Below are 10,815 nucleotides of genomic sequence, written 5' to 3' on the forward strand. Positions count from 1 at the left end.
ATCAGTTGACAGACTTAGTAGTGTGTTGCACCTGAAAGCTAGGATATCCTGGGTTGTAAAGAGGGGTTAATGAGGGGGTAATAATCTGAGGCATCGGCAGAAGTGATAAAGTTTGAGGGAGATCTCGGCAGAAACAACAGATAGCTGTAAATGTGATAACAGTGATTGGAGCTTGTAACCCTACGTAAGATGGGTTTGGAAAGGGGATCCATGCTATGGGTCTGTCGCTCTGCTCTTCTAGGCCTCCTCGCATGCTTCTCCTATCCAGAGAAAGAGTCAGTTTTAAGAAACCTATAGAGTCACCAACAAAGGGCTTACCAACGTCATATATCGCTATACGGCAATATTTGAATAGGAACCTCGATAAGTACTTCAGCATGGCTGAATCACATGATTATTCTTCTTTCCTACCCACTCCACCACAGACACAACTGCCTAGTCAGCAGCAGCAGACGAGAACAGGACCTCAAAGTGACGAGAGTCGGGCCATACGGGAAGCAGCGCGGCAGCGGCTGCAAGAGCAAAGGCGACGCGAGCGGGAGGCGATAAGATATCAGCAGCAGACAGTGAGGTGGGTGCAGGAGGAAGAGCGCCGCCGCCAACGAGTGGAGAAACGAGCGGAGATAATTCGGCAGCGGGAAGAAGAACGCCGCCGCCAACAAGAGGAGAGGATACGACAGCAGGAACTAGAAAGAGAACGCCACCCACAAGCTGAAGAGAGAAGACAGTGGCTGGAGAGACACCGTCGGCGTCAAGAGGAGGAGGCTCGACGTCGAGAGGAGCTGGCGTCGCGCACGAGAAAGCGCCGTCGACGAGCTAGGGAGGCGAGACAGGAGCTGGATTTACCAAACCCGGAGTATGAATCCTTCTTGGGGCACCCGAGGTCTCTTAAGCGCGCGAAGACTGATAATAACCAAAGACGTCGTCAGCCACGGCAAGATGGACCTTCGGGTACCATACCGGCCCAACAGGCAGCTCCTCCTGACCTGATGTCCATGGAGATGATTATGCGGCACAAAGAAGCGCTACGCAGGCTGATGCAACCAGTAGAGCAATCCTTCCAAGAGAAGCAAGCGGCCTCGAATCGCCGTGACTGGTGCAACCCTGTGCCTGCAAATCGTAAGATCGACACAGTCCAGTCCTTTCTGAAAGCCTTCCACGATGAAGGCAGCATGGAGATAGCAGTATGCTCGGTTTGCTATCTACAGAAGAAGCCACGGGACCTAGATCATGTCGACTGGGAAAGGGCGTTGCCTGACGAGATTCGTTCAGCGATGACCAACTTACTGGCGTGTAAGAGATGCTTCCCGGAGGGAGATGGCGAGACTGTAGTGCCGATATGCTTTTCCTGTCGAGCGGCTTTCGACCGAGGCAGAGTCCCGGAGGCATGCATGGGGAGCACGATGCTCATCGGCTGCGAGCATCGGTATCCAAAGGAGCTGAAAGACCTTACCCCTCTCGAGGAGAAGCTGATCTCTTTCAATGTGGCATATGGGTTCATCACTAAGTTTAACATCCAACGTGGCCAGCTAACCGGCCCGACATATCGGAAGCACGTCGCGGGTCACATCACGGTGTTCCCCAACGACGTGGAGTCTTTGGCTGCCACAATCCTGCCGCACCCACTTGTGTCGACACTGGAGCAGGTGCATGTGATTTGGACCGGCTTAGAGCGGCCCACGCCTCGAGATGTGAGTAAACTGCTCAGCGTTCGACCTGGTGCCATCCGCACAACGTTACAGTGGCTGCGAGCAAACAACCCTCTTTACGTCGACATTGTGATCAATGAAGAGGAGATGGAAAGTTGGGATTTTGAAGGCGGCAGCGATGTGCCAACACAGGCCTACCAACGCATGGTGAGGGAAGAAGAGACTGCAGAAGAGCTTATACGGACAGCACAGATCGTGCCTCCAACTGATCGAGGGCAGGACACTCCTGGTCAATCGTCATCGGTCGAGGACATTGCGATAGAGCTGGCAGAAAAGTCTAAGTGTAACCCTGGACAATCTGAGCCTGCGCCGCATGGCGTACAGCAACCCCCTAGCTTGGAGGAGGCGACGGCCGAGGAAACGTCAGAGCGGGCGTTTGAGCTGCGCTCCTCGGCGATGTTCCCGATCGACGAGCAGGCTGCCTTCGCAGAGCAGGACAAGCTAGATTTCATCAGTATAGCCCTGCAGGCAGAGCGCCAATTCGACGATAGGTACGAAGGTGTTGCAGGCGAGGCCCCGTCGATGCAGGTTCATGGCTCCTCAGGTCGTCCGTTCATCCGGGTATCACATGGTCGCGAGTTCGCGGACGGCTTTTCTCCAGACTATTTCCCAAAAACCTTCCCTACCTGCTTCCCTTATGGCCACGGCGGACCACGAGCGGCGGACCGGAACGAGGTGGGAGATCCAGCAAATCCCCTGATACGAGATATGACCCTGGAGTCTTGGGCCAAAGTCGTTCTGCAGCGGCACGGCGGGCATTGCGCCCAACACCCTGCCTTCTCCTTCCTTGTATTCAATATGATGGTCAGGTCTCGGAACCGGTGGATTGCCCAGGGCCGCCTGAAGCGGTCGGCGTTTCGGCGTGTCGAGGGAATACACCAGAGGCTGACGCCCGAGCGCTTGCGCGAAGCACAAAAGGAGATGTTTGAGATGGGAAAGACCACAGACAGGGACGTTATCGCACTTATGAAGGAACTCTCGCTCTACGGTAGCCGGCATCCTTTATCAAATGAGAGCCGCCTATCAATGCGGAAGAAGATATGGTCGATGATAGTGGCATTTAGCCTCACAGCCATCTGGTTTACCCTAAATCCCAATGATATCAACAACCCGGTGAAGCTGAAGCTCGCGGCGCATAGGGGACGGGATGATGAGGCCGCTAGAGCGTTGCTTCGTGCTCTAAGCACATCGCTGCAGGTGACAACCCTCTCGGTCCACGACCCTCTCAGCTCAACGCTCTTCTTCTTCCGCGAGATCTCTCTTTTTTTCGAGCATTACGTTCGCGTCGGGCGACCGTCTGTTTATGGGAACGTGAGCCATTATTATGCAACCGTAGAGACCAACGACCGCGGGGCTCTTCACCTACACGGCCTCCTATGGTTACATGGCAACCTGGCCCTATCGGATCTCGTCCGCCACATGGCCGATCCTGATGAGGGAGAATACCGGTCGAAGGTCAAGAGCTTCGTAGACGATATATTTACTGCGACCCTGAACGAGGCCTTGGCGAAGGAGGTGGTAGAGTGCGGCAAGAAGACTACTGTAGTCGAGCCTGAGCTGATACACGACGCGGAGTGGTTATCGAGGGCGTTTAAGCGTGAGGCCAACTTTATTGCATCTCGCTGCCAGGTCCACCACCATACTGCTACGTGTGTCAAGTACTCTATTAAGGAAGTTTTGAAGGCGGGCCTGGCAAAGTGTAGAACGCAGCTATGCCGTTTCCGGGCTCCTTGGAGACTTGTGCTGGAGACCGGCTTTACAGACGACGGCCTGCTCGAAGTGAAGAGAGATCATCATATGGTCAATCAGTATAACCAGAGCATGGCCATAGGGCTACGGCACAACCATGATGTATCAATGATTCTTACGCGAAAAAAAGGGCTGGCACTCATACACTACATCTGCAACTATACTACGAAGCTTAACGCTCCTATGTGGAAGCGGCTCGCCCTTGCCGCAGAGTTATTGGACCTGGCCCGGCAACAGCAAGGGGGACCAGGCAATCAAGGCACGACGTTGGCATCGACGTCGACGTCGACGATAGGAGATGAAACTAAATCGTTTTTACTACGCATCGCAAACCGGATTTTCACGAGCAGAGAGCTCTCACAGCCTGAGGTGCTTGGCTATCTGCTGGGCTTCGGGACCGACTTCACAAATGTTCCTGCTTGGACCTGGGTGCATATCAATTCCTTGTACTGGGCCTGTGCCAAACAGTGGCCGGGTTTAAAGGAAGCACTGTTGGCACTTGGTCGAGACCCGCAACCAGACAACATCTATTTTCAAACAGACGGCTTTAAGTTGCCCTATTTGGAAGCTTACAAACACCGGGGCCCAATTCTCCAAGAACTTTGCTTCTACGACTATATGTCCTTTGTGGTCTTGAAGAAGGAACGCTACCACTGGAGAGGTACGACACCCATTCCTTTTCCACCAACAGCAACAGTCTGTAAAGGCTGGGTCCAATGCCTTCGAACTCCAGGTAAAATGGCGGTGCCTGTGTTTGATGGTCGTCTTACGGACGAGTTCGACGAAGGTTCCAGGAACAGCTAAGCGACCGAGTTCGCTCCTACGTCCATAACATCACTCTATTGCGCGTTTCTGTAGAAGACGCTCGGGCCGACCGTAAGATTCAAGGTCTAGACCAGGACTTTGAAGAGATCGTGGATGCGCATGCCTTTGGCGATCAAAGGGAGGAGGAGGATGGCACCAGGGCAGATGAAGAGAACACTGATTCACAAGAGTATTACAACGCCTTTCTGGGCGTCCTAACCGCAGCCCGGAGGAGCGAGATTAAGGATATGCCCGTAAGTTCGGTGCTGAGATGCTTATATGAAGAGGCGAGGGCAATCGATATGGGAGAGGACGACAACACTGCCGCCCAGCGGGGCCGACAGTTCTACACGATGCTGCAAGACATTCAAGATGCGCCTTTCCGGGGCACGGGCCTCCTCAGCAGGGAGGAAATTGATGCGATATTGAAGTTACAGAAGAAAGAAGACACCAGCGTCACGGCAAATATCCAGGGTAGGGAGAGTAATGCGTCCTCCGCGCACGCTGATGGGCCCCATAGAAGGCCAGATGTCCCACGGCGGCCCGCTCAGACGGAAGAAACACTGGCGAACGGAGTTGGTCCGGCGGGCCAGATGCGTCTCGAAGTCGGCCCTTATATGTCACATGTCGACGTCGCTGTAAGTCTGGCGAGGGGGTGGACCTTGAACAAGCTCCAGTCGATGGCGGTGTTGCTACCGGCAGTCTTCCTCGACGAGCGCGGCACTCAGCTCCAGGAAGAGGAGGGCAAGCAGCACCTCCAATACGTCGGCGGTGAAGGAGGCACGGGAAAGTCTCGCGTTATACACGCTATCAAGGACATGTTTCGGCTGAAAGACGGCCTTCACACGCTGCTCGTGACAGGCGCCAGCGGAAACGCAGCTGCACTCATTGGCGGAGTGACCCTCCATTCGGCGTGCAACATTGGATTTGAAGACAAGACAGAGATTACGAGGAATATATCGGAAGAAGAAAAGCTACGTTGGAAGAGTAAGACCATGTTGATCGTCGACGAGATCAGCCAGGTAGGCGGCCTCACGCTAGCATCTGTAGACAGCCGCTTGAGGCTGTATAGAGATGACGCGCATCGCCCTTTTGGTGGGATCCCAATCGTCATCTTCTTTGGCGACTTCTTCCAGTTTGACCCGGTCAGACAGACCAGCCTCCTCCTATCAGAGCCCAGAGAGCACAGCAAACAGAGACCGGAGAGCTTGGCAAAGCATGTAGCAGCACATAAACTGTTCCTCCAGTTTACAACGGTCGTCATGCTTCGCGAACAGGTCCGCACTGCTGGTTGTGCAAGATTGCGTGGCTTCCTCCGGCGCCTGCGTAATGGACAGCAGACCGAGCTGGACTTCCAACGGCTATATCGTCGCCTCTATAACCAAGCGTCTCAGCCCTCTTTCGCCGATGGACTGAGGGCGGTTACACCTCTGAACCAAGATAGGTGGGACCTGAACATGGCAGCCATCGTGCAGTGGGCTCGCGCCCAGAGCAAGCATATCTCGATCTTCGTGGCAAAGCACGACACTAAAGCAGGAAAGCGGTTGCGTGTAGAAGAGCTATGCGACGTGCTCCGCTATGGAGACGACTCACAGCTCCCAACCCCTGGGTTGTTCTTCTATGCGCAAGGAATGCCGGTAGTAGTGACCCGGAACCAGCTTACTGGGCTGAAGCTGGTCAATGGGGCGCCCTTCAAGGCAGTTGACATCTTTCCCGACCTCGCCTGCGGCACCATTGCCCTCGCCAGCGATGTGACGCTCCACCTGGGCCCCCCCGCAGCTGTTCTCCTCCAGTCGGACGATATCGCGGACCTTGCGGTACCCGGACTCCCGAAAGGTACGCTCCTCATCAAGAGCAAGACAGTAGTTATCCCCGATTCTATGCGGGGGAAGAATTCCAGGTCAAGGAGCAAGCCAGGCTTTCAGTTGGTCACTCATAGAACAGGACCCCTATGTACCCCCGCCTTCGCTATGACAGACCAGAAAAGCCAGGGTAAGCAGTTCTCAGAGGTCCTTCTTAATCTCAAAGGCGTTTATGGTAGCAGCTCAGAGACAAGACCTAGTTTTATGAGCCTATACGTGCAGCTCTCGAGGGCGGAGAGGTGGGAGGGGCTGTATCTCTTCCGGAGACCAGCGCGAGGCGATTTTATCGAACCGAAGAACGTATTGGGCAGACAAATGAGGGACGGCGTTTACAAGCTGGAGAGGCTGGGGGGCGAGACAAGACTGCGCTTCGAGCATGACTATAGACATGAGAGCTGGTTTCGGGATTGGGATGCTATAGCAGAGTCTACTTCAGTAACCGAAGTCGACGAGGAAGACGATACTTCTCTCTGGTGTGAATCTGAGGATGATGAGTCCGAGTCGTAGTATATATCAGTATATATCTTGGTATTTGCATTTATAAGCTATAAGGTGGCTATCTACATAATAGGATTTTGTCAAGTTCTAGTAAATATTGTATAATTTTCTCACTATTAATGTAACCTCATTGATGCCCTAGACTGCTAAAGTATCATGCTAATAATATGAATTTCGCAGCATTGCAAAGAGCTGTAATTTAAGCTGTTAGACCGCCCGGTCCCCGGTCACATGTTGACACCTTGCTGCGTGACTGGGTATCTACGACGATATCAGTGACTCGACGTTTAAGAGTAAATGAATTAATTAACTGGCGACTTTAGCCGCGTTCTTTTAAATATTGATAAAATAAAAAGGTTGCAGGTTATATTGAAAGGTCTAAGTTATATATATCTGAGAGGAGCGCAGTTCCTTAAATAATATCCTCATCCCAGCCACCAGCAGACTCAACAGATATTCTATCATCCTATTGAAAGGCCAGGATGGCGGAGGTGACAGGAAACACGTGATACATCACAGTAAAAATTTACAGTAAAAATAAAGAACTGACACGGTAAAAATCAGTCTGTCTGACAGATGGCCTCTGTTGAAGAGGACGATGCCGATCTTCTTTAGCTAAAAATGGCTCCCCACAGCTAGGCCTCTTTAGGCCCTAGCCATTTAGCTACCCTTCACAGCACCAGTCCAATCCGCCCCACTTCAGTAGTCCTACATAATAAGGTTCATTAATCTGTCACTCTCTTCTAGTAACTCGCTAGTCTCTCGCTGTAACTTTATAGCGGTCTTTCTAGTTGGTTATTCAACTGCCGATTTATATTACTGAGTGAGCAAAGATGTAGGGTAGAGGATTGTGGGGGAACGATCATATAAATTTCATACCTTATAAATAGTCTCACTTTATGAATATTATGTAAATAGCTCAAGTCAGAGCTTTCCTTAGGAATCTCTTTCTCTCCTTATAAACAATCATTTTACTCAAGTCGCACTCGACCTCGTTCGTGCTCATGTACCGTCACAAGGATATCGATGATGTCAACTTCCTCCTAGCTCAACAGAACTGCTAGCTTGGCTTGAATAACTCGAGGAGTATAGTATTCATATATTTCCAAGTTACTTATTTCTGTTCATCCCTCATGCCCTTCTACGGGCCCAAGGGCTTAACCAGTTTCTATTTATTGACTCCTGCTTACCAAATATTATATTATATTCAAGATAGATTCATCAATATATAAACAAGTAACCTGTCCCGTTGCAAGCAGCGACTTATCTGCAGTCCGCACGAGCGAGAATCAAGGACATATCTGAAATACTTGGCGAAGAGGATCGAGCAATCAATATTAGATAGGGCGACAATGTCGCATGGCTGTTCAGCTTGCGTTCGCTGCTTTGCGTTATTTCAAGCCTCTTGTGGCTGTGTGGCTTGGACCCATGAAGTTCAAGCTAGTGCAGTACAGTAAAAGCAAAGGCCACCCACTATGTGATACACCGTGTGATGGCCCAATACGGAAGGAAGAGTGGTCTGTGCTTTTGTAGGGTCTGGCCGAGCCCAGCCAGTAAGTCTTTTCTTCCGTCTCTCGACGAATCCTCCAGGCGCAGCCACCTTGCGGTCCCTTAAGGAACCTTTCGGAACTTACTTCGTAGTTCCTCCAGGCATTTTTTTACGTGGTGTCTTATCTTGGGCCATTTTTCTTCTGACCTTATGTGTATCATAGCGGTTTTAGGATATTGAAAATTTTGCATTTCTCGCTTTCTCATCCTTCGACTCTCGTAAAGTTAAGGACTCTCTACGTAGGTTACGCGCGTAAAATATCTCCAAAATGGGTCGCTATGTTTATACCAAAAAAAACATTATTGATGCTATATTCGATATGACTGAAGGTTCTCTATCACAACACCAGGCCTCCCATAAGTACGGTGTGCCTCGACCCAGGCATGTCAATAAATAAATCCAAATCAAATTGACCCTAGTTGGATTTGATTCGGATACGAACGACTGGATTTGAATTTAATTTGAATTCATATGGGCACATTTGGATTTATTTGGATCTATTTGATTTCATTTATTTGTTGACAAGCCTGATCTCACCTATTGAATTCGCAACCGAAACGGGAGACTGCGCGTGAATAGAGAGTATTCGATACTAGCAATCAAGATCATAACAGACTAACATAAAATAGCCTTATATTGATTGACATACCATGCTTCAGCTGCTGAGGATATGATTGCTAAACCCATACAGAGTCAAGCGAGAGTTGCATAGAAGAGAGTCAGGCGAGAAGCATGTGGAATCAGATTCACAGCCCCAAAGTATGGTCCACGTTCCATATCCAGTCGCATGAACCTAGTGGTAATATGTGACGGTTCCCCTACTTGTAGTAAATTTTCAGGTGGCCTGACTACGCAAGAAAGGCCTCAAAGTAAGGGTGGTTGCAGGCCTCAGGCCTCTACGCAGGTCTCTCAGCTGCTGGGTATCTTGTGAACAATATTGAACGGGACAAGTACATGCTTTCAGAGATGATCTGCTGCGGAAGACATGGCTTGCACCGAGAAGAACTCCAGACTTGCGTATTGTGATATGCTAAAGTGATATCCAAGGGTGTGCTCAACTCAACGTATTTCAATATGTTGAATGGATTGACGATCAACGTCAACTCAACGTCAATCAATATCGAATACGGATTACATAAACATCAATCCATTTTGAGTTATCATTGATTGAATGGATTGAAGGTGGTGGATTTAGGGTAGCTGGTATTAGGACATGATTCCTGAAGAGATTTTGGCATCTTGAATAGGTTTAGTCCGTGCGATCCACCCTTCCCGTTACACTAACTTTAATATGGTTTAGCTCATCACTTGGGGTTTTTTCCCTCGGATCAGTGCCGACGCGCTCCATGTTCGCGTTCTTCCGCGACCGTGATCCAGCTGGACGCTCTGAACCAGAAGGAATGGAGTCTACATCGCCCTCCACGAACGACGTTGACCTGTTATCTTCCGCAACACTTGCAGTGGCTTCTTTAGCGACGCCAGCTCCCAGCCTGCAAGAGGAAACACCACATGAAGAAGTAGAACATCAGTACCTCTGGCGTTGCTTCCCGGATTACGTGTGGTCCCAACGCGTCCGAGATACGCCATCGTGGGTATGGGGTTTCGGGTATGATGTTGAGGATTCTTCTGGTAGTCGGCGGTGGGTCTGCAGGCGCTGCATCCAGAACAAGAATCCCAAACCCAGAAGCTTCGCGGAGATGGGAATCCAGAATGCGAACGCCCATTTATTCAAGGGCCATGGAATACGCGCTCCCCCTGACAAGACGAAATCAGCCGCTGAGAAAAAAGCCGAGAAATTAAAGGCCAAGGATCAGAGGTCCATCGCCGAAGTGATGAAGCTCGATACGCGACTCCCGCGCGAACAAGACATTGCGAACAGTCTGGTCAAGGGTTTCGACCGCAAGCATTTCCAGCGCCTCCTACTCGAATGGATCATCGAGGAAAACCACGCATTTAGCGTCTGTGAGCAAGGAAGACTACGCCAGATATTCGAATACCTTAACCCACTTGTCAAGATCACGGATGCCAATATTACCAGGACAACCATCCGCCGCAAAGTTCTCTCGGCCTACGAAATGCACAAGGATAAGGTCGTCGCAGCGCTGAAGCAGTCATGCGGCCTGATTCACGTCTCCTTTGACGGATGGAAGTTAGGCAACAGGCACAGCTTGTACGGGATTGCTTGTTTCTTTCGGGATGAGAATAGCCAGCCACGCAAGCTGGCGCTTGGTGTACCGGAATTGAGAACTCGCCATTTCGGACACAACATTGCGGCCGAAATACTGGACGTCCTTGACGCCTATGGTATCCAGGATAAGATTGGGTACTTCACACTGGACAACGCGGAAAGCAACGACAAGGCCATGGAGGTAATTGGTGGTGAGCTCGGGTTCGTCGGGTCGAGGAAGCGTGGGCGCTGCTTCGGCCATACGCTAAATCTCTCGGCCAAAGCACTGCTGTTTGGCCACAACGTCGAGGCTTTCGAAGAGCAGTTGTCAGGGGAAGCTGCTCTGTCTGAGGCAGAGCATACACTTTGGCGGCGCAAAGGACCTGTAGGAAAGCTGCACAACCTGGTGGTTGACGTCCGAAGGTCGGACCAACTTACTTATTTGCTGCGGAGTATACAACGCTCCGAATTCGATCT

General features: G+C 50.9%; 1 protein-coding gene across 1 annotated transcript; it reads left to right on the top strand.

Annotated features, from left to right (window-relative positions):
- Positions 1 to 377: 377 nt before the first annotated feature.
- On the top strand, positions 378 to 6,631 carry FOXG_22453 (uncharacterized protein; the record flags this gene model as incomplete). The annotated part of the gene is made up of 2 exons (XM_018402861.1): positions 378 to 4,191; positions 4,236 to 6,631. The coding sequence occupies 2 exons, from the start codon at positions 378 to 380 to the stop codon at positions 6,629 to 6,631; spliced, it is 6,210 nt and encodes a 2,069-aa protein (XP_018257052.1).
- Between the last annotated feature and the right edge of the window lie 4,184 nt (positions 6,632 to 10,815).

The sequence above is a fragment of the Fusarium oxysporum genome, genomic scaffold (assembly GCF_000149955.1).
Source record: "Fusarium oxysporum f. sp. lycopersici 4287 supercont2.34 genomic scaffold, whole genome shotgun sequence".
NCBI classification, from domain to species: domain Eukaryota; kingdom Fungi; phylum Ascomycota; class Sordariomycetes; order Hypocreales; family Nectriaceae; genus Fusarium; species Fusarium oxysporum.